Source organism: Crinia signifera, chromosome 2 (assembly GCF_055691185.1).
Source record: "Crinia signifera chromosome 2, ASM5569118v1, whole genome shotgun sequence".
Taxonomy (NCBI): Eukaryota; Metazoa; Chordata; class Amphibia; order Anura; family Myobatrachidae; genus Crinia; species Crinia signifera.
The window spans coordinates 234,100,901-234,125,239 of NC_139218.1; the positions used below are offsets into that span (position 1 = coordinate 234,100,901).

At 42.5% G+C, this 24,339-nt stretch overlaps 1 protein-coding gene across 3 annotated transcripts in view; it reads left to right on the forward strand.

Annotated features, from left to right (window-relative positions):
- The window catches only part of RFFL (ring finger and FYVE like domain containing E3 ubiquitin protein ligase), a 91,613-nt gene that overhangs the window by 46,545 nt on the left and 20,729 nt on the right, over positions 1-24,339 (forward strand). For all 3 annotated transcript variants that reach the window (XM_083174033.1, XM_083174031.1, XM_083174032.1), the window contains 2 exons: positions 13,351-13,529; positions 20,876-21,214. In XM_083174033.1, coding sequence (XP_083030159.1) covers positions 13,359-13,529; positions 20,876-21,214 — 510 coding nt within the window. In that variant the 5' untranslated portion in view covers positions 13,351-13,358. The remainder of the gene's footprint in view (positions 1-13,350; positions 13,530-20,875; positions 21,215-24,339) is intronic.

Below are 24,339 nucleotides of genomic sequence, written 5' to 3' on the forward strand. Positions count from 1 at the left end.
ACCTTTCACCTTAATCAGCCCATTGTAGTCCCGTCTGCGTCTGGTTCACCGGATATTCCGGTATCCCTGGATGTGGTGCGTGTCTTGCGTGTTTATGTCCAGAGGACTTCAAGAATCAGGAAGACAGATTGTCTATTCGTCCTGTATGACGCACAAAAGAAAGGACACCCTGTATCTAAGCAATCTATTGCTAGATGGATTAGGACTACAATCCAACAAGCCTATGTGACGGCAGGCCTGCCAACACCTTCTGTTCTAAAGGCTCATTCCACCAGATCGGTGGGCGCATCCTGGGCGGCTGCTCGGGGTGTGTCAGCTCTACAACTCTGTAGAGCTGCTACATGGTCGGGGCAACACACCTTTGTAAAATATTATAAATTTGATGCCCTGGCCAAAGAGGATACCCAGTTTGGGCAGGCGGTACTGCAGCAGTCTCTGCACGTACCCTCCCTTTCTGGAAGCTTTGTGACATCCCCAATGTCTTAAGACCATTCCCAGTATCCCATAGGACGTTAGTGAAAATAGGAATTTAATACCTACCGGTAATTCCTCTTCACGTAGTCCTTATGGGATACTGGGCGCCCGCCCTGTGCGGGGTCTGGCTGCAGCCTTATTCTGCTGTTAAAGTTCAGAAGTTCGTCTTATTGTCTTCTGGTTGTAAGGTCTAGTTCAGTGACCTTGGTTCAAAAAAATCCACTTTGTGAGTGGTATTATAGTTGTTTGTTATTTTGATTGAATGGGGGTGTGCTGGCATGAATCTTACCACACAATTCACACTTATGTTTACATAGGTGACCTATAGGTCATTCCTCTCATATGTATGTTCTCCTTCGGGCACAGTTTTTCATTAACTGGTTCCTGGGTGGGGAATCAGAGGGGAGGAGCCAGTACACCCAGCTTCAAAGTTATAGATGTGCCTGTCTCCTGCAGATACCCTCTAATACCCAATGTCTTAAGACCATTCCCAGTATCCCATAAGGACTACGTGAAAAGGAATTACCGGTAGGTATTAAATTCCTATTTTATCCCTTTCTGCATTCCTGATGCTAGAGATGTGTTCTAGCAACCTCTTTTTGAGTGGTCTTGTGGTTTTGCCGATATATGTTTTCTTACAGGGGCACTCCAAGTTGTACACAACTCCTGCTGTGTTACAATTGATGAAATCCTTGATTTTCCATACATGACCAAATTTGTCTACGTATTCTTGTTTCTGCGTCATCACTGAGCAGGCTTTACACGTTCCACATTTATAAGAGCCCACTCTTTGTTGTGTTGGTCTTTTGATTTTATCCAAGTGGCTATGTACCCAAAGTGTCACGAAGGTTGGTACTTGGCCCACTGGAGCGTCATAGAGGAAGGACGCAAACTCCGGTCCCTATGACAACGCGCATACTGACGTCGCAACACACGTGGGTCAGAGAGCCTATTAGCGCAACTGACAATCCGTGTATATCATGCGTACGTCAGACACCTTACGCGATTTCCATGACAACTGTCCGACGCTTGTGACGTCGACACGCCGGATGCCAGCACACTAACTGATAGGATGAGACATCCCAGGTGACGCTGCAGAGGCGCGTCTGATCCGAACGCTAGGATTGGATAATTTACGATTACACCACACATATAAACCCGCTACGTGGCAGTGTCTGGTTGGCCCTGAGGAAGCTAATCTGCGAAGCGCGTGCCGGCTAGCGGTGCGCAGGCAGATGGCTTGATAATTGTTATTATTTTTCTTACAATGTATTTTGTGATTGTGTGCCTAGATTATTGTTTGTATCCCTGAAGCCGCGATTCAGGCTCCAATACGCTTGTACCTGTGTGTCAGTACGCCTACTGTCAGTGAGATACACTGCGTCCTTAAATTCTCAAAGGAGTCCTATCCCTCCCTGGGTTGAGATCCCCTGGTGTACTAACACAGTGGGAAACCCAGACCTACATAGGAGGAACTGATAGTGCACTGGTGTATTTTTCACCAGCATGCCACAGATAGGATCCTAACACATCTACAGATGCCTAATTAGATGTGTGGATACAAAGGAGTTATTAGAGGTTGTTATACCCACTCCCATATGAGGCTCTGACCCGTAGCAAATTGCATAATACGGATGAGCCCTTGCACTATATCTTAACAATAGGAATTATTGGAGAGGTGAATTAACCCACTCCTACCCTGTACCTTACATATGAAGATCTGAAAGCAGCCGTTGCGATTTATCTTTACTCGCAAGGTCTGCACAAGATCCAGATAGCCTACACACAATACAACCAGTGAAATACATATATTTCTATAGCCATATCTGCCTGCCACCACAGTTTTTTTTAAATTGTGTGAACCCCACCCATGTATGTTAAGTGTTTTTAATAAATTTTCTCAGCCTTTTAAGTATGAAATAATAAAGGTTAAATTTTAATAATTTTCCTGAGGTGCACCTTACCAAGGACATCCTTTCTCTTTTTGCAAATATTGTCCTAAACTTTTGTGTCCCAAGGTAGCACACCCCTATGGTCTTATATATACCATCACAGATCATCCACATTAGGGGTCCACAACTCTGAGATTATCATCTTGTGCGATTTGACCCAACCAACCTTTCATATGGGCACTATCCACGTCATAACCCCAGTGTCCACGTGGGGTGGAGTTAATTTTAGAAAGCGTGGCGTGCACACGCAGATATGCGTCCCCTCGCGGGGCTTGCTGCGCTCGCCACGCTTCGGGCTTGGTGGCTCGCTGCGCTAGCCACACTTTCTAAAATTAACTCCACGGGGACACTGGGGTTATGATGTGGATAGTGCCCATATGATTGTGTAAGTGTGTGTAATGTGCATAATGCTTACCATCCACGATGTCCCCAGCGTCTCTAGCACTCAGTCCCGGTGTCCATGACAGTCCGTCATATACGCGTAGTGCCGCTGGGGGAGCTGGGAAACAATGTGATGCTCCACCAGCGGTGACTACGCGAAATCGCCGCCATTGTTCCCCGCCGCCTAGAGTTTCGCCCGCCCCGCCGACAATGTAAGTTGACCCCCCCCCCCCCCCGTCACACATTCCCGCGTTGTCAGCGTAGCGGGGCACCCGGCTAACACATAAGTACCTCTAGCATCAATAGACCTGCAAGATGCCTATTACCATGTACCAGTATGTCCCTGAGCAAGGAGGTTCCTCAGATTTGCAGTTATGGGACATCACTTCCAGTTCACTTCCTTTCCCTTTTGGACTTAAAACGTCTCCCAGAGTATTCACAAAGGTATTGGTACCTTTGGATTGCGGAATTAAGGCAAAACAAAATTCAAATCTGGCCATATCTGGATGACCTGCTCATAACAGGAAAGTCCAGTTTCTGGGAATAAGAATAGATACCAGAAGATTTGCGGTAGCCCTGTCATTGGAAAGGTGTTCAAAGATACATCGGCTAGCAAAATCTTTGTTACAGAAGAAGAGATTTCCTCTGTGTTGGGTGTTCCAATTACTGGGCATGTATCCATATAGTGCCATGGGCACAGTGGAAGATGCGAACTCTGCAATGGCAATTTCTTCAATTTACAAAAAGCAACTACAACAAAAATCAAATAGTGTCATTACACAACAGAACAAAGAAATCATTAACTTGGTGGACAAAGAACTTGGAAATGAGGTTCATGAGTCTGGAAAGTCCAGAATATTTAGTTCTGACCACAGATGCAAGCCTACTGGGTTGGGGAGCCCATTTGCAAGAAACATCAGTTCAAGGAACGTGGTCACAGGAGGAGAGTCTGAGATCATCAAATGCGAGAGAATTGCTGGTGGTTTGGAAGTCAATAGTGTCTTACACAACAGATCCGAAATACCTTGAGAATTATGTCAGACACATGTGCTAAATGAAGCTCTGTCAGAAAAATAATACTGATCAGAGAATAAATCCTTTTACTTGCATATATCATGGTCTCCCTCCCGTTTTTCTTATAAGCTTGGGTATGTCCCAGTGTTATGGCTGCCATGGGGATCGTAGAAGAAAAGTGCGAATTATACTCACCGATAATTCCTTTTCTCGCTAGAGATCCCATGACAGCCATCTATTTCCCTCCCCAGATATATGTGTTTTTCAGGAACCTTCGGAACGGAGACAAACGAAAGACACAGAGGAGAGGGAGGAGGAGACTAATATACCCAAGGTGGGTGGTTCCTGAAAAACATTCTTTCTAAACTAGGAGAAGGGAAGATATCCCAGTGTTATGGCTGCCATGGGATCTCTAGCAAGAAAAGGAATTATCAGTAGTATAATTCACACTTTTGTTGCAGCCAGTACACATTATTAACCCCTTCCCGACATTGCCTTTTAAGGAAATTTTTTTTTTTTTTTCCTCCTTGTGTTCAAATAAGCGTAACTTTTTTAATTTTCCGGCTATATAGACACATGAGGGCTTTTTTTTTGCGGGACAAGTTGTACTTTTTAATGGTACCATTTACTATACTGTATAATATTCTGGGGAATCAGGAAATAATTCAATGTGGGGTAAAAAAAAAAAAAACGCCATTCCACAATTTTGCGCTGGTTACGGTTTTTTTGAAGTTCATATTTCGTTTAAAATGATGGGTTATCTTTATTCTATGGGTCGTTACGATTCCGGTGGTACCAAACTTATATAGTTTTCGTTACATTTTACCACTAAAAAAAAAATAGAAAATGTTACGGTTTTTCGAATTTGCGTCGCGTCGCCATGTTCTGCGGCTTATAACTTTTTTATTTTTCCACCTACGGACCTGGGTGAGGGCTCATTTTTTGCGGGCTGAAGTGTACTTTTTAATTAATACCATTATGGGATATGGGCGACTTTCTGATCTTTTAGCTATTTTTTTATGGGTAGGCGATGCGACCAAAAAACGTAGTTTTGGCGTTGGGGATTATTTTCCGTTTACGCCTTTAACCGTGCGGGATAACTAATGTTATATTTTAATAGATCGGACTTTTAGGAACGCGGCGATACCAAATATGTTTATTTTTTTTTTTTTTATTTTTTTTTATTTGGGAAATGGGGAAAGGGGGGTGATTTGAACTTTTAATATTTTTTTATTTTTTTTTTATTTTTAAACTTTTTTTTTTTTTTTTTTTTTACTTTTACTACAAGGCCCCCTAGTGTACTTGACCACTAGGGGGCGCAATCGCCTGTACTAGGTTCAGCCATAGAGCTCTATGGCTGAACATAGTGATTTTATGCACTTCCTATTACATCCTGCCTCAGGCAGGATATAATAGGTATGCAGACACGGCCAGCACAGGGGTCTACATTAGACCCCTGGCTACCATGGCAACCGATCGGCACCCTCCGATCTCGCTGCGGGGGGCCCCGATCGGCGCCGGAGGGGGGCGCCCCCCCTCCGATCAGCTATTTAAGCACTGCGGTCGCTTTGCCCGCGGTGCTTAAAGGGTTAAACGGCCACGATCGGCAAACTCGCCGCTCGTGGCCGTGAGAGCAGGGACCTGGCTGTAATATACAGCCATTACCTGCTCTCTTTCAAGCCAGCTCACTCCGTGAGCTGGCTTGATTCCCCCGCACCCGACATATGACGTAAATGTACGTCATATGTCGGGAAGGGGTTAAACACATTATCCCCAATTCATATTATAAAAAGTGGCCCTAGTTCATATTATGCCACATTAGTGCCCCCACTATAAAATGTCACATTACAGTTCACCCATTATATATTCTACCACACTACAAGGAGCAGGCCCAAGGGTATAACTAGATATATCCTAGGTGCCAAGGAGTTTTTAAGTGCCTCTATGCATGACACAGTTTGAAAAAATGTATAGAGCACATATATTTTTCACAGGGAATATGGGTCCCGCTCAGCTCTGGTACCCATAGCACTTATGGTAGCAACACCCTATGAACTATTATAATTCTAATTTGTTCTTTTAACCCTGTGAGTGCCTAGATCCCAGATGTGCAAAATATCCACTAAAAATGCCAGTGTTGCTCACAATAAAAAATGAATGAAAATGTTTGCTTGGCAATTTTCACACCTATTTTGACAATTTCATTCAGATAATCTTGCCACTAGTTTCCACCAGTCATAAAAGGAATCATTTGCTCAATGATACTTATCGCGAAGGCTGTCTAGTCTGACTGCATAATTATTTGGTTCTTCAGGTTGTAGTATCTCCACTTTTTTCTGTTTAGCCATTTCAGTGTTGTATTTTATACATGTACTTGCTGTTACATTTAGTAATACGTTTAACCACGCAAAGGATTCCATTGCATACAGTGTAGCTGACGTGCTGTTCATCAGAATCCGCTTTATTGGCCAGGTATACTTGCGTATACTAGGAATTTGGTTTGGATTCTGTGCAACAGCCAGTTAGGTACTGTACAGTTAAGCAGTGACATAACAGATATACATAACATAAACAAGTATAGGCTAGATCAGCGTTCGCCAACCCATCGCTCGCGAGCGACGGGTAGCTCGCCGGGTGTTTTAGAGTAGCTCGGGGACTCCAGTCCCCGCTGCGCTCGTGTAATGGCGGCGACTGGGCAGGGTGAGTGCGACCGCCTCTAAGCGGCACGGGCGCAGCAGCAGCATGCGCCTTGCGGCATCTAGCACAGCAGGAGCACGCGTGGGCGGAGTCCTCCTGCCACGCATTGGCCGTGTTGGTGTGTATGCGGTAACACGGCGGCGTACCGGCGACAGACTGCAGAGAGGGACCCTGGAGTGACTGACAGCCCGGGAGCCGGAGCGAAGGGAGAGGTTTCCCCAGCAGCGCACGGACCTGAGTGAGTTCCCGCCCGTCACCGCGCACTGTTTGTCCACGGGTTGCCGCACTTATCGACGCCACAGGTATAATGGGCATCATGTGTATGGCATGTGTTTAATGAGTCATTAAACATATGCCACACAAATAATGCCCATTAAACATATGCCCCACACCTTGATACTCATTAATTAATAATCATCAAGGTGTGTGGGGCATATGCCACACACGATGCCACACACTTGATGCTCATTAATAATGTGGGGCATTTGTATAATGGGCATCATGTGTGGCATATGCCCCAGATACCTTGATGATTATTAATTAATGAGCATCAAGGTGTGGGGCATATGTGTAATGGGCATCATTTGTGTGGCATATGATTAATGGAGCATCACGGTGTGGCATATGTATAATGGAGCATCACGTTGTTGGACATATGTATAATGGGCATTGTGTGTGTGGCATATGTATAATGGAGCATCACACTGTGGGGCATTTGTATAATGGAGCTTCACATTGTGGCATATGTATAATGGAGCATCACGGTGTGGCATATGTATAATGGAGCATCACGGTGTGGCATATGTATAATGGAGCATCACGGTGTGGCATATGTATAATGGAGCATCACGGTGTGTGGCATATGTATAATGGAGCATCATGGTGTGGCATATGTATAATGGAGCATCACGGTGTGGCATATGTATAATGGTGCATCACGGTGTGTGTCATATGTATAATGGAGCATCACGGTGTGTGGCATATGTATAATGGAGCATCACGGTGTGTGGCATATATATAATGGAGCATCACGGTGTGGGGCATATGTATAATGGAGTATCACGGTGTGTGGCATATGTATAATGGTGCATCACGGTGTGTGTCATATGTATAATGGGCATTGTGTGTGTGTGTGGCATATGTATAATGGGCATTGTGTGTGTGGCATATGTATAATGGAGCATCACACTGTGGCATATGTATAATGGAGCATCACACTGTGGCATATGTATAATGGAGCATCACGGTGTGGCATATGTATAATGGAGCATCACGGTGTGTGGCATATGTATAATGGAGCATCACGGTGTGGCATATGTATAATGGAGCATCACGGTGTGGCATATGTATAATGGAGCATCACGGTGTGTGGCATATGTATAATGGTGCATCACGGTGTGTGTCATATGTATAATGGGCATTGTGTGTGTGTGGCATATGTATAATGGAGCATCACACTGTGGGGCATTTGTATAATGGAGCTTTACATTGTGGCATATGCATAATGGAGCATCATGGTGTGGCATATGTATAATGGAGTATCACGGTGTGTGGCATATGTATAATGAGCATCACGGTGTGTGGCATATGTATAATGGTGCATCACGGTGTGTGGCATATGTATAATGGTGCATCACGGTGTGGGGCATTTGTATAATGGAGCATCACGGTGCGGGGCATATTTATAATGGGTATCACGGACTGCACTATTGGGGTCATGTGTATCTGACACTGCACTATTGAGGGCATATGTGTATCACACCCCCATTTTCCATGGCCGCACCCCATGTGGCTACAGCTCTTAGAGAGCTGACCATGCCCCCATAGCGGAAAAAATGGGGGATGTAGCCTTGCAGGAGTTCCACGGTAGTAGCTGAACCCTATAATTTTTGGCGCGTGCCTTCGGCACGCGCAGATGTCTCTTCTCCTCTGCCTACAGTGTTGGGAGGTATGTTTGACATATTGAACATTACAGTGTGTGCCATATTATGTCTGGGGCATTGCAGTGTGTTTTTTTTATATTATGCAGATTTTTTAACATTTTTTACTTTAGTAGCTCTTCGGGCGGTTTATTTTGTCGCGAGTAGCTCCCGACCCAAAAAAGGTTGGAGACCACTGGGCTAGATGTACGCTGGGGGTTATAGATGCAGGGAACATATATTCTCTCAGCTGCACAGCGCCTAGGCAGCCATCAGCAGCACCACTGGTCATTGCAGCAGCCAGGTGGGTAACAATATAAGCAGAAACAGTACAGTTATCACACAGGGAACACATACCCGCCAAGCTGCACAGTACCTAGGCAGCCATCACAAGTACAGTATAATGGTAATTACACTTTTTAATTACATTGTGCCAATTTCTATTTCTGTTCATGTTAATGTGCTTGCTAATTTTTGTCCTCAAACCATTTCTGAATGATTCAAGTGTAGTCCTTACTTGTGGTGTTCAAACCCGCAAGAAACAGAAGATTAAACAAAGTAACGAGTTGTGTAAATTGTGTGGATAGTCTCCTGTATAGGGGTTTTTACAAATTTTGTTAAGCCACAGGTGTGAGGCTTCCTCAGTATTTTTATTTTTTTTGCAAGGATTACTATAGTTGTAGCAGTAAAGAAATGGTGCATGGATGAGTCTTTTTGATGGGGTTTCTAAGGTTGCTTATGCTGCTTTCCCACTGCAGACCAGTTTAAAGTACTGGTAATCTTAAATGGTATTTAAAACGGTATTAGCATTCCCACTGCAGCAGATTACCGTTTTAAGTACCATTCCCATTGCAGTGAACCGTGTAAAATGTAGAGTGCCTAATCCCCCACCCCCCCCCCCCCCAGTGTAAAGAGTGCCCAACCCCCCCTCCCCTGCCGGGGATGAAGGGCAGCGGGGGTCCAGGCAGTCCCAGTGCCTGATGAGAACTAGTAGTTCTCACTTTGCTCATATGTAATGAGCTCATTATTATGCACGTGCGCTCATTACACATGCACAAAGTGAGAACTACTAGTTCTCATCAGGCACTTGGACTGCCTGGAGGCTAAATAACGTTTAAGAGGCATTCCCACTGCCTCTTAAACGTTATTTTAACGTGTAGGACTCTGCATTAAAAATGGGTTGAAAAACCATTTAACTTTAAACGGTATTTCAACTCTGGCACTTTCCCACTGCAGCCTTAAAACTGTAAATTGCGTTGAGAATCGGCAATTTACCATTTTTTAGCTGCAGTGGGAAAGGGGCATTAGTCTCTTAATATTGGTCTTTTTCTTAATATGGAGAGGACCTTCCAGCCTGATGTCCGTGCCACTGCTTGTCGGCAGCACACATTTGTACAGGGTGCTTGAGGGGTGCTGGGGAAAGTAATGTGTCCAAATTTGTAAGTGGACATCCTAGATCCTTGATGGCTAACCTTGATACTCCAGCTCTTGTTGAACTACACACCCCAGCATGCCCTGCATCAGTTTTAGAATGGCCAAATAGTAAAACTGTTGCAGAGCATGCTGGGATGTGTAGTTCAACTGCATCTGGAGTGTCAAGGTTAGCCATCAAGGTCCTAGATTAAGATGGCAGCTAATTCCAAAGGATGTACTTTGCTGATTTTTACATTTTATATATAAAATTGCTGCAACATTGTAATTACATACATACATACATACATACATACATAGTAGGTAAGGCTGAAAAAAGACTTGCGTCCATCTAGTTCCACCTGGTATAGATATCCATTGCTGATTTGGTAGGTTCTGATATTTTACAGACAGAATATATTTCTTATTTGTACGCATGGATGTTTTTATCCAGTAAATGTTTGTCCAACTTGAACGTTACAAGTTGGATTTGGATGGTTTTGCCATATTAATACATATTTCTACAGATGACTAACCTGAGGTATTTTGGCAGAGCTGATCTACATCTTGTACCTGGTACCACTTGCGTGGCAGTATTAATGTGTTTGCATAACAGAAAGGCAAGAACAACAATTTACTGTAAATCTGTGTGCATGTTGCAAATAAAACATTGGCATTTTTTTTTGTCTTGTTAGGATCATAACATTTAAGTATGCAACCCATTGTCAAGGGACCCTACTTTTCTGCAAGTCCCTAATACTATTGTATGTGGCCAGCACACCATTGTATTGTGTTTGGTAGACAGGTGGCAGGCGGTGCATCTCCAGGGATGTAGCCAAGGTTGGGACTGGCATATGGCCTCCTAATAATTGCTTTTATGAAATTTTTTATTTTTTTCTTCCTTTTAGAATTGCTACAAATCTGTCTCAGGTCATCACTTTTACTGATGGGTTTATCTGGTCTACCCAATGGCTGCATTCCTCCGTTGGCTCTTCAGCAATTTCAATGTTTCTCCTGTGTCTCGCTTTCTAAAATTTGGGACATCTGCTACCGCTGTCATCGCTGCTGGGAATGCCGCTCAGTGCATACACACTGAGCGGATTTTCCCTTGCCCGGTGCCGATGGAGGTTGGAGGACGGCATTGCATAGTGGAGTGCTTTGCAAAGCCGCCCTGAAAGCCGCTCATCTGCTGGTGTAACCAGCAGATGAACGGCTTTCCCTGTGCTATTGTGGGAGCGAGCAGCAGTGCTCATCACCGGCCCATACACACTTGGCGGCTTTCAGCTGAAAGCCGCTCAAACCGGCTGTTTGAGCAAAGTCATCCAGAGTGTATGGGCCTTATGTCTAAATCTCCAGTGCATCTAGACAAAATCTCTACCAAAATTGTCCATTAGTCAAAATCTCCCTGTGTGTACACCCCTTCACTGAACAGTCAGGAGCTGATTGGCCGGTGATAAAGTACCAGGCTCTTTATCACTTCTCCTCCCTTCACTGCTTCATACAACTACCACCTGTGTTGCATCTGTGCAGCGTGGCTTATAGCAGTTTATATGCATGAATGTTTTATCCTGTCTAAATTCTAAACTTGGTAATCTGTAGAATGTGTCCTAATTCTATCTACGTAAAATGTACTTGTGCCCATAATAAGAAATCAATATTCTAAGAAATTTGGCAGGGGGAATTAGACTGTAAGTAGCCTTTAATTATTGAAAAGTCTGTAACCACTGTATAAATAAATGTGTAAACAATCAGAAAGTATCACATCAGCCTGTGATATTTTTTGTTATGTTACCGGGCATTTGCTTTTGTAAAACCATCAAGCTTTTACATTTAAATGATAAATTGTCCTATTATGGCAATATGTAAGACTTTTACAGACATCCTCAGGTAATCGATATCTGATAGATATTAAGCCAGAGGCTTAACCCCACAGACCACTAGGTAAATGCGGGCAGAGAAATTATTGGTCTGTGCAGTGATTGTCCCACAGGATAAGACAGCACAACATTTCAGAATGCTTTTTTTTATAAACAGCTTTTTAAGCTTTCCTTGAACACCATTCCTTATTATATTGGCAGTTATTCAGTTTTTTTGGAGATATCTGTCATCAGACAATTTGTAATCGTACACAAATTCAGTAGCTGTGTGTATTGTTTCCAAGGTGCCAAAGAAATAAGAAACTGAAAGAACATGTGAGTGTTGCAGTAGTATCTGCTGGTGAAAATATGGAGGAGAGGTTACCAGTAGTGATATCCAGGGATGTAGTCAGTACTTTGAGGGCTAATAGCAACATTTTGAAGGGGTCTCTGTCCCAATGCTTCTAAGGCAAGATGTACAAAGTCTTGAAATGTGATAAACTGAGCGTGATAAACCACCAGCCAATCCGCTCCTACCTGTTATTTTTTCAAACACAGCCTGTGACATCGCAGTTACAAGCTGATTGGCTGGTGGTTTATCACCTTTTTTTTCAAGTTTAGTACATTTGGCTCCTAGAGATGCCTCTCCTCAGCAGTTGTTTTCTTATGTGCCATACGCTATGTAAATGCTCCAGCTATGCATCAACCAGAATGAGCCAGCTAGAAATGTGTACACAGCGGCATGCAGCGCATCATGGTGCCTCTACAGAATGCTAGCGGTAAACATCGAAGTGCAGCTATGCTTAACCTAATGTGGAAACATTTATATAACTCATATCTTTGACAGGAAAGACAGGCCCCTCTCAGCTTTGAACCCCTTAGCAGGTACATTCTATGCACATTGGTGAATGCACTGATTAAACTGTAATTTAGACAAGGTATTGTTTTTATTGTGCCTTTTTTGTTTTACTTAAGTTCTTTATTTACAGTAGGTTTGGAGGTTTTTTGTATGTTTGTTTGTTTTTTTACAGCATTTGCGGTCATCTGGTGATGAAGTTTACATTGCTTTTCTCTGACTCATATCTCTTGAAGTGTTTCCTGTTCCTCCACCGTTTGTTTACGCTGTCACAATAACTGTACCTTTTGCATAATCCATTGCAGTATTTACTTTTGTTAATACCCTGTTTCTTAAAAAAGAACATTATATGTATGGAAAGCTTGGGGGAAACCCAGTATCTCCTTAAGTGCTGGGCACACTCCCATTAGTGATGCCACCAAATATGGAAATTAATTGATATTTCTCTTCCGTTCCGTCACTTTCAAGTTGGTTAATTGCTCATATTAAACTATTAACACGTTTCTATTTTTAAAGCATTCCTACTTTGCAGCATTTCTTTCCACACCTGGCTACACATTTTGCAGTGTGTGTGTGTGTGTGTGTATGTGTGTGTGTATATGTGTATGTATGTATATATATATATATATATGTATGTATATATATATATATATATATATATATATATATATATATATATATATATATATATATATTCTCACATTTTTTATATTTTGTGTAGTTTCTTCCATTCATTAATGCTTTCTCTGTTTTCCTAGCATATTCCTCAAGGTTTATTTTTCTTTTCCCAGGTTTGACTATGTGGGCTGCATGTTGTAACTGGCTCTGTGTAGATACAGAGCCAGAAGAGATCCTGCCAAGTGGGAGAGCACAACAAGATCATTCCAACCCAAACTTCAGGACCTCCTCTCCAATTTTAGAGGTCACTTGCAGAGCTTGTGGTACTCTACTTCAAACAGCCATTAGAAAGGTAACCCTGATATAGATATCAACATTTTTCATCTTAATTTGTAACCAAAAACCAAATGAACCCATAGTTTTTCTTATGCTTTATAACGACATGCCTTTTTAAAGCTGCTGTCTGGTAGGCAATGATGTTGGGAAAGATAGTACATTGACGTTTTTGGGTCTGAGTATGTTTTATATTAACTTTTGATAAACTTCTTTCCGTGTATATTTTTGCTGTGGGTTGACTATCAAAATTGGTTACTTCTCTGTATGGTTTTGTTTATGTTTGGCATGTATTTTATGCATGTATAAGCTGTTTTAATTGTAACTGATTTTGAAGTACACTGTGGTGTGGTTACCCATAAGACAATATGGTAACCAAGTTTGTCTTTTCAGTTTGGTAACATAGGACTCAACTTGCCCCTAATTAAATTGACCCCTTTATTTTAAGGGTAATGCGAGTATAGAAAAGATAAGACTTGTTCACGAAACACATTTAAAACAATCCACAATAAGGTATTATATACGGATTTTTCTCCTTGTAAATACGTCTTTCATTTGTAGGTGCACCCCTTAGAGCCATTATCATAGAAAAGGAGTAAGGAGCAGGCACTTTTTTCTTGTTGGAGGCATGTGCCGTGTGTGTGTGGCCATGTTCGCCGGGCACACGCACCTAGTACTGCAAGGGGGGGGGGGGGGGGGTGGAAGGCCGGGTGATGACGTCCAGCATTTCATGGGCATGGGATGGAAATCCCCAGGGGGGGGGGGGGCAGCATATGGGGGATTTGCAAGGCTGCAAATCAACCATAATAAGGGCCATAATGCAGAACCTCCGGTACGCTCCTCACAATTTTTTCTAAAAAGCTCCATAATAGAAGGGCCACAAGATATGACACGGACATGTGGAATGTGGAGGATAAGACAAATAGTTATAGAACTTGCAGATAGAGCGGTGTGTCGTGCCCCCCCCCCCCCCCCCCCAACTTTTCAAAACTTAAATGTGTTTATATTTCAGTGTTTTTATACATTACCTTTTTTGTGGTCTAGGATGATTTATCCATTTTTCTTCTTCCTACTTCATGGCAGCCCTTCATAATGGGGTTAAGTCCCTTTCCCCTTCTAATAGACAGGCAATTTATCTTAGGATCCGCCCACCTCTCCTATCTGTCAGTAGCAGGCTAGTAAGTTATAGGGTAGTGTTTGTTATTTTTCTCTGGGCAGTGGGCCGGTTGTGCTGCTGCCCCTATATTATATTAGTATATAGTGTATCTGCTGTATGACACACACACACACACACACACAGTGAGTGTACATAACACACTGGACTGGAGTATATGTAGTGTATCTGCAGCATTTCTATCACACACACACATACACAGTGTACATATGCAAAACACAAATTATATGTAGTGTATCTGCTGTATCATCACACACAGTGAGTGTACATATGCAATCAACACGCATACTGGACTACTGTGTAATATCACACACGCTCCATATGCTATACGGTGCCTGTAGAATGGGTGCAGTGACGGAGACAGACCCCCTCCCAGCCAGGCCTCCGCTCCCCTCACAGCCCCAGGCGGTCACTCACCCTGCACGCCGTTTGCCATCCCTCTGTGACCACGTCCGTAGTGAATGAGTAGCTGGGAGGAGTCACTGGGTCACAGCTGCACAAGGGGAGAGGGGGAGGAAGATTGGGGACCAGGGGAGGGGGACAGGGGGAGAGAGCAAGCAAGTGCCGCTGAGCGTCTGATCAGTGACCAGGGGAAAGGGGATGGGGAGGGAGCAAGCAATTGCCACTGAGCAGCTGATCAGTGACCAGGGGAAGGGAGACAAGGGGGCAGGGGGAGGGAGGTCGGGCCAGCAGCATTTCATCTTTGGGCCATCATCGCTCGGCGCATACACACTGAGCGATGATGGTTCCAAAATTATCCATAATCGTCAGGCACGCTGGTTTTACCAGCATATTAACCACTTTCCTAGCGATGATGCGGGAGCGCACATCATCGCTAGTCGGGGATCTCTGGCCCATGCACACTAGGCGATTTTCAGCTGAAAATCGGTCAAAACACCCGTTTTGACCAATTTTCAGCTGAAAATCGTCAAGTATGTATGGGCCTTTAGTACAGCCAATGGATTGGATGAAGAGTTTGTTTGTTTGTTTCAAAGGAAGAGTTTTTGCAAAGTAGTAAGCGATCTCTGTTTCAGACCAGTTTGGACTTTGATTATGAATCTCCTTGGCAGGGTCTAGTACTGAGTCTGGGGAAATGGCTGAAGAAAGCAGGACGTACAACTTGGATGTAGTGGAAGTGGTATTGAAAAATATGTATAAATCTTTGAATTCTAAAGACACGGCTAAATTAGAGCAGGACAGTCTTTTTGAGGATAGATCCAGGAAAGGTAGATAATTTCCGGTTCACACAGTAGTGAAAGAAATTCTGCAGAAAGAATGGCAGTGTGGACAGACGTCTTTGTAATATGAGTAGAGTGGAACATATGTACCCCATTAGTGATGATGAATTGATGTGGAAGTAGCCGAAATACCACTAGGACCACTATACCCTTAGAGGAAGGTGCTACGCTTAGGGATCCCATGCATAAGAAAATGGAGAGTGCATTTACATATCTCTAATTCAGAGACTTTGAAGTCTGCGGTTGCCTCCGCAGTTAGGGCTCTCAGGTTGTGATGTTCATCGTTACAGAATGACTTACAAGAGAGAGCCTATAGAGAATATATGTAAAAATGTATTCTATTCAAACCGCTATTGATTAGGTTTGTGAGGCATTGTTGTATGTTTTAGACTTCTCCGCTAAATCGTTGACTTCCGGCATCTTGGCCAGGAGGGCCTGTGGCTCAGGTCATGGGCAGCGGATTCCCATTCCAAGGGGAGAGTTACTGTGCTGCCCTATGAAGGATCCTTTTTTATTTGGCAGTAAGGTGGATTCAGTGATCCATAAGATGCCATAAGGAAAATCAATGAGCCTACCACAAGATAAGCAGGGGAGATATGTGGAGAGTTTCTTCAGGCATCAGTTTAGGCAGGCTAGGTCATATAGACCTGGTAGGCCTTATAAGAATAGATTTATCCCCAATATTTCTAGATCTTCCTTTCGTCAGTTTTAACCGAAGTGGCGGTCAGAGACGATGACGCAGGAAGAATATCAAGATTTGCGAGTTCAGGGATAAAAAAAATGTCCTGAATAAGTGGCTCCCAAGGATAATTACAGAATGATACCAGTTAGAATTTCTCAGCAGACCAAGGATAGACAAGTTCGTGAAGTTGAGACTACCAAGTCTGTATATTGAGGTTTCAACATTACTGAAGAGTCTGAGTGACTTAATCCGCTCTGGAGCAGTAGAACGAGTCCCAAAGTTGGAAGCAAACAAGGGGTTTTACTCCCGCCTGTTCATTATGCCTAAAGCTTCAGGAGGTTTCAGAACAATTTTGAACTAGAGAAGCTTAAACAAAAGAATAAGGAAAAGGACATTTTGGAAGGAAAATTCAAAGTCTATCCTAAATGGGACTGAGGAAAGAGGATATTCTGGTGTCTATAGACATGTGGGACATTTATTATCGTATCCCAATAAAAAAAATAGGACAGACAATTTCTTAGATTCTGCCGAAAGGAATGCACTATAAATTCCCCTGTTCGGAGTGTTCACATATCATGCGGGATTTGGCCGTACGTCCCGCTCGCACATGCGCAGAGACGCCTCTGCACATGCGCAGACACAAAACATCGGCGGGCCGAACGCACGCGGATATATCCGCACCGACCAGAATAAGGGCCCATGAGTGGTTAATAAATCTAAAGAGTCACTTGATTCCATCCCAGAATATTCTGTTTCTAGGTATGGGGAAAGATACAATACATTTAAAAATCACCTGGCAGAAGAACGTATGTTGCAAGATCCAGGAATTAGTGGACATTGTTCAGAAGAAGGAAAAGTTCAACTAATACTGGCACTGAGGCTTTTGGGCATGATGGTGTCGACCATTGGAATTATCCCTTGGGGAAGATGGAGAATGAGGGAGTTCCAGTGGGATCTTCTCAGGAATTCCAGACAAGGAACACCATTAAAACTATTGGATAAGGATATCTGCCTCTGCAAAACAGTCCCTGTCCTGGTGGGGAGACTATCAGCTCTTTGTAAGAAATTTCCCATTGGCACAGCCACAATTCAAAGTTCTAACAGACGCAAGCATGTACGGCTGGGGAGCTCATCTGTTGCAAAGTTGTCAGGGGTTTTGGGTCCCCTTAAAGGAAACGAGAGCTGTCTGGCTAGCAATATGCCATTTTCAGAAAGATATCATTAGAATTCATCTGAAAATCTTCTCAGACTGTCAGTAGTAGTGTATATCAATCAACAAACTGGAACCAAAGTTCAGCCATCATGAGGGAAGTTCATTATCGACTGCGCAGAAAGTCATCTAAAATCTCTGGTAGCATTGAATGTTCCGGGGTAAGACAATGTGGGTGCGGACTATTTAAGCAGTAATATGCTGTGTCCAGGAGAGTGGGAATTAGAAGATTCAGTATAGACTTGGGTTCGGGCTTCCCAAGATAGACTTGATGGCGATAGCCAGGAATGCGAAGCTGAAGCTCTTCTCCCGTTACGATGAAGTGGGCGCCTGTGGCAGACTCTTCTTCTTTTCTTTTTTTTTTTACTTTTTCCCCAGAAGTGGAGTTTCAGCATGGCCTATGTTTTTCCTCCTTTCTACCTCATTTCCAAGGTGTTGAAAAATATTCTGGAAGACCAGGTGCAAGTGGTCATAGTTCTACCCTTTTGGCCAAGAAGGTCATGGTTTCCGACAGTGCTGAGAATGGCAGTCGGGGAACCTTTGAAGCTACCGATAGTTCTGAACCTGTTGTGCCAGGGACCTTTCCAATATCGAAATCCCCAGAATCTCTCTCTAATGGTGTGGAAATTTGAATGGGGGATCTTAAGAGACAGGTCTCTCCTGTGATTGACCTTCTTATGCAAGCAAGGAAAAGCGTTTCATCTGTTATATATTACAGGATTTGGAAAGTATTTATTGACTGGTCTAGAGCAAAATATGATATGTTTAAGGAAGATATTCCTCAAGTTCGGCAGTTTTTGTTGGAAGGCTTTGATAAAGGTTTAGCAGTATCTACCTTGAAAGTACAGATAGCTGTTTTGAATGTTCTGTTAGAAAAGAAGCTGTCAGAAGACAAATTAATCGCCAGGTTTTGTGAAGCCAAAAGGAGGCTCAGTCCTAGAATTAAATCTTTCTTCCCTCAATGGGACCTACATTTAGTGCTAAATGCACTTATGCTACCTCCATTTGAGCCACTGGATAGGGCGACTATTAGGTATCTTACACGGAAAGTGGTTACGTTAGGAAAACAACTTCCATGTAAGAAACCTCAGCCATGAGGGCAATAACTTCAGCAAGGCAAATGGAGTCGCAAGCCCTGTCGGCTCAGGAACCACATTTGAAGATTTTTTTTCTGGACAAGATTGTTTTGAGAACAAATCCTCCTTTTCTGCCTGAAGTGGTAACATCATTCCATATTGATTAAAATTAAATTGTTCTCTTTTTTTTTTTCTCTCTCTAAACCAAATAATAAAAAGGAGAGTCTCCATACATTAGCTGTTGTGCATATGATCTCCATCTATTTGGAGAGTTGTTGGATTTAGAAAAGCAAAGAATCTTTGTTATTCCAGTAGGGGCCAAAAAAGGTTAATCTCCTACTAAACAAACCATTTTCAAGATGGCTTAAAGAGGCAATTACTTTTGCCTACAAGAATGTTTGACATGAGGCTTCAAAATTTATTAAGGCACAATCGGCCAGAGCAATGTCTATTTCATGAACTAAAGTGGCTCAAGTGTCGGTGAGAGAGATATATGTGCAGCCGCCATATGGTCATCGGTGCATACATTCTCCGACCATTGTGCACTGGATGTGGAGAAAGAGTCCTTTGGTAGTCTGGTCCTGAGCCAGGCTATGGCTTCAGGTATTGTATTGCCCTCCCTATTTTTAGCTGTGGTATATACCATTGCGAAAGGCTGCCATGAAGTAGGAAGAAGAAAACAGCGGATTATATTTATGATAATTCCATTTATTCGGAATACTTCATGGCAGCCCATAATTTCCCTCCCTGTTTTTTTTTTTTTCTCCTAGGATCCTGGGAGGAGACAGTCAAAAGACTGGGATATGTGGGAAGGAGCAGGCTTCTATACAGAGGTGGGCGGATCCTAAGAGAAATTTCCTGTCTATTGGAACGGGGAAGGGACTTAACCCCATTGTGAAGGGCTGCCATGAAATATTCCAAATAAATGGAATTATCGTAGGTATGATCTGCTGTTTTTTCATTCAATTTTGCCAGTTAGCTTTTGTAAAACTCATGAGACCTTGCCGCAAGTCCCGCGATATCCATGTCTAGTTCAGTCTCCTCTTTCAGATGTGCATGTTACAGTATTGTATGAGTTTTATGATGCAAGTTGGCCTATATGAACTTCTGTAACATAAAATGGAATGAACTTTTATATTGAAATGCATATACTTTAATGCAGATTTGGTACTTATGTATTATCTGGGCGCCCAATTTTTTTCATTGCATGCCACAACTTAAGGCATGCAACGCGATTTTTCATTGTAAAGACCCGATTTTTAATTGTATAGTCAACCATGGGTGATTTTATACCCCCACTATCCAACTACGCATGGAGTTGATTTTATATAGTTTGGCGAGTGCAGCGAGCCACCGAGCCCGAAGCGTGGCGAGCGCACGCGGATTACTTTACATGTATTCTGCTGCGCTCGCCACACTATATAAAATCAATTCCATGCGTAGTTGGATAGTGGGGGTATGAAATCACCCATGGGTGACTATACAATTAAAAATCGGGTCTTTACAATAAAAAATCGCATCGCATGAATTGTGTGCCACTATATTGCATGCGATGCGATGTGATGAAAAAATCGGGCGCCCAGATATTACATGATTGTTTCCAGTTTGCATTCTACCTAATCATCCGTTGTCTATTGCAATAAAACTGAACTGTGACTATTACCCAAACTTACAGCTGTGTACAGAAGTATTTCTTTTCTTTGGGATCTACTGATTAAAGATGTCACATTGTACCATTTATTGCATTACACTTAGACAATGGTGTCATTTTTGCAATCTCTGCTGTGTGAGCATCCTCTGCCTTATTTAACAATGCCTTTCTCTCTCATTTATAATCTGTTTGCTTTTTAAACGCTTTGCCCACATTACTGGGATAGTAGCTTTGCTGTGTGCAGCTCACTGTTCTAAAATGTTATTTTAAATAACCTTTTAAATCTGTGTACTTATAGAGCACGTCTCTCCTTGTCAATGCCTTTCTTTATTAGAATCCATGCGTGGATTGCAGGAACATCTTCTGTGGATCCTGTTTATTGCCCCTAAATGATGGTCTACATCTTTGTCAACTGTGTCAGAGGATACGCTCTACTTTTTTTACTCGAGATGAATTATTGAAGCTCAAAGTGAAAGACCTTCGGGATTATTTGTCAATGAGAGACATACCCACAGATCTATGTCGGGAGAAAGAAGATCTAGTGCAGCTTGTTTTGACTCTTAGGCCTGCTTCCTACCCAGATGAGACTGTTCATCCCATTTCATCTAATCACAGCAGCCAGTGGAACAATGTTGGTTCAACTGAAATACATGTAACACAAGACATTGGAAACGTAAGTGAAATATCTGGCATTTCAAATAGTTTAACTTTAATAATTCCGTTATTGCACAGCTTAGAATGTTATATATGCACTGGTTTTGTAAATGTAAGGTTATGGAGGGCAGGTAATCTAAATGACTTTTTGTTAAAGGTGATTGTAGAGCACAGATAAGTTTATGCGATAGAATGCGAACTTTACTCGGAAAGCCTAAACAATGGCACATGTTTAGTAAACCAGCCTTTTGAGAAAGTTAAGTTTTTGTCCACATATATTATGTTTGGCAGCTACAAGCACTGGTTTTGCCTGTTACATTGACAGTGCTATTGTCAGATAATTACCAACTGCTTTACTAATAATCAGGCACCTTCAATTGTAAAAGGAATAACCTGGTCGGATAGTATTGTGTGAATTCTATACCACGCTGATACGGACCCCCTTGGAAGCTTTTATCAACAGGCAAAACTACTGTATATGGTGTCTTGCTGAACCTTGCTTTTATTCCAGATAGTGGCCATCACATTCTGTTTGCACACACCACTAGTCAGAAATGGTATAAGCAATGGGATCTACTTATTACTGATCTATACTTTAAGGGTTTATGTTTTAACATAGTAGTGTTTATATGTATAATAAATGTATATTTAATATATAGTATTCCACTCTCCCAGTAGTTTTTTGGGGTAGACCGAAGACTGCAATTATTTGACTATTGGTAAACCAGTTTTTAATTATCTGTCTGATAAAGAACAAACCTTTCATTTTTCAAAGCATATCTTCAGCAATAACAAATGAAACCACAATGTACCTGAAGTGTCTGTTGCATGTTCCCAGAAGAAGAGTATGAAGATTTCTTTACATCAGAAATTTGCCTGTGCTTGCATATTAATTTATTATAGATGGGAACACAACAGGGGCAAGTACTCCGCAGTGTTAACCATCACTGGCCAGCACTTTAAGCAGAGATCAGACTTGCTATATTTTATGTAGTTTTGATGTAAATGTAATATCTCTATAATTGCTAGGGGTTTTCAAAATCCTAGAAATATCTTCGAAGTCTATATATTTAGGTTATACCCCTTTTACACCGCCTCAAAACCCTGGGTCTTCGGCGGGTCAGACCCGGGTCAGAGGCTATACTCTGCAGACAGCATTGGAGGAGGTGAATGGATGCCTGTGTGCGGCTTCCATTCACCTCCCGGATGACTGCTGAGGGGGTGCACGGGGGCTGGAAGTAGCCCAGCATCTTACCTTGGTGCTGGGCTGCCCCCAGCAAAGTGATCGGTGTATCCGGCAGGGATCACTGCGGTCCCGGCGCTTGGAGATGACATCATCTCCAAGCGCCGCCTCCGTCTACACTGCGGGTGGGCACTGCAGTGTAAATTGAGTAAATCCCGGATCCGACCCGGCTTGGATCCTTCTTCCAAATGCCGGGTTGGATCCGGGATTTTTGGTGTAAAAGGGGTATTATTTGCAATTTGGAAATCTGTAGGAATTATGGTTTGAGAATCTAGGAATCATTTAATCACACCTCCCAGCTATGTTTAACCCCTTCCTGGCACAGCCAGTTTTTGCCTTCCTGACAGAGCCCTTTTTTTCAAATCTGACATGTATCACTTAAGTGGGGATAACTTTTTTTTGCTTTTACTTATCCCAGTGATTTTGAGATTGTTTTCTCGTGACACATTGTACTTCAAATTAGTGGTAAATTTGGGTCGATACAGTCTGTGTTTTTTTGTGAAAAATACCAAAATGTCGTAAAAAAATGGAAAATTTAGCAATTTGCTAAATGTTAAATTTTCTGCTTGTGAGACAAATAATCATACCCCTCAAAATAGTTAATAACTAACATAGACCATATGTCTACTTTATGTTTCCATCATTATTTCAACTTCCTTTTAATTTTTTTGGACACTAGGAGGCTTACAATATGAATAGCAAATTCTCAAATTTTCAAGAAAATTTCAAACACTGATTTTTTTAGGGACCAGTTCAGTTCTGATGTGACTTTGAGGGACTTGTATGTGAGACACCCCCATAAATGATGCCATTTCAAAAACTGCACCCCTCACAGTATTCAAAACAGCATTTTGGAAGTTTGTTAACCCTTTAGGTGTTTCACAGGAATTAAAACAAAGTGTAGGTGAAATTTCAAAATTTCATTTTTTTTGCAGATTTGCAATTTTAATACATTTTTCTAAGGAACACAGTAGATTTTACTAGAGAAATGTGACTAAAAATTGATTCCCCCAATTCTTTTGTTTTCATAAATATCCTATATGTGGCCCTAGTGTGCACGTTGACCAAACCACAGGCTTCATAATAGAAGGGAGCACCTACTTGATTTTGGAGCCTCCTTTTTATGAGATTATTTTTTAGGCACCATGTAGGTTTCTAGGCACCATAAGATGCTAAAATTTAGGAACCCCCCCACAAGTGACCCCATTTTGCAAACTACACCCCTCAGGGAATTCATCTAGGGGTATAGTGTACATTTCAAACCCCCAGGGGTTTCACCAATTGTGGTACAACTGGGCAGTGAAAATGAAAAATTAAATTTTTTACACAAAAATGCAGTTCTGGCTAAAAAATTTTCATTTTCACAAGGAATGAAGGAGACAAAGCACCCCAAAATCTGGGCCCCAATTTCTCCCGAGTACGGCAATGCCTCACATGTGACCAAAAAATACCATTTGGGTGCATGGCAGGACTCAGAAGGGAAGGAGTGATTTTTGGATTTTGCAGCTCAGATTCTGGTGGAATGTTGGTGGGTGCTATGTCGCATTAGCAAGACCCCCCAAGCACCAATACAGTGGAACCCCCCCACAAGTGACCCCATTTTGCAAACTACACCCCTCAGGGAATTCATCTAGGGGTATAGTGTACATTTCAAACCCCCAGGGGTTTCACCAATTTTGATACAACTGGGCTGTGCAAATGAAAAATTACATTTTTTACACAAAAATGCAGTTCTGGCTCAATTTTTCATTTTCAGAAGGTATGAAGGAGAAAAAGCACCCCAAAATCTGTGCCCCAATTTCTCCCGAGTACGGCAATGCCTCATGTGTGACCAAAAAGTGGCAGGACTCAGAAGGGAAGGAGTGATATTTGGATTTTGCAGCACAGATTCTGGTGGAATG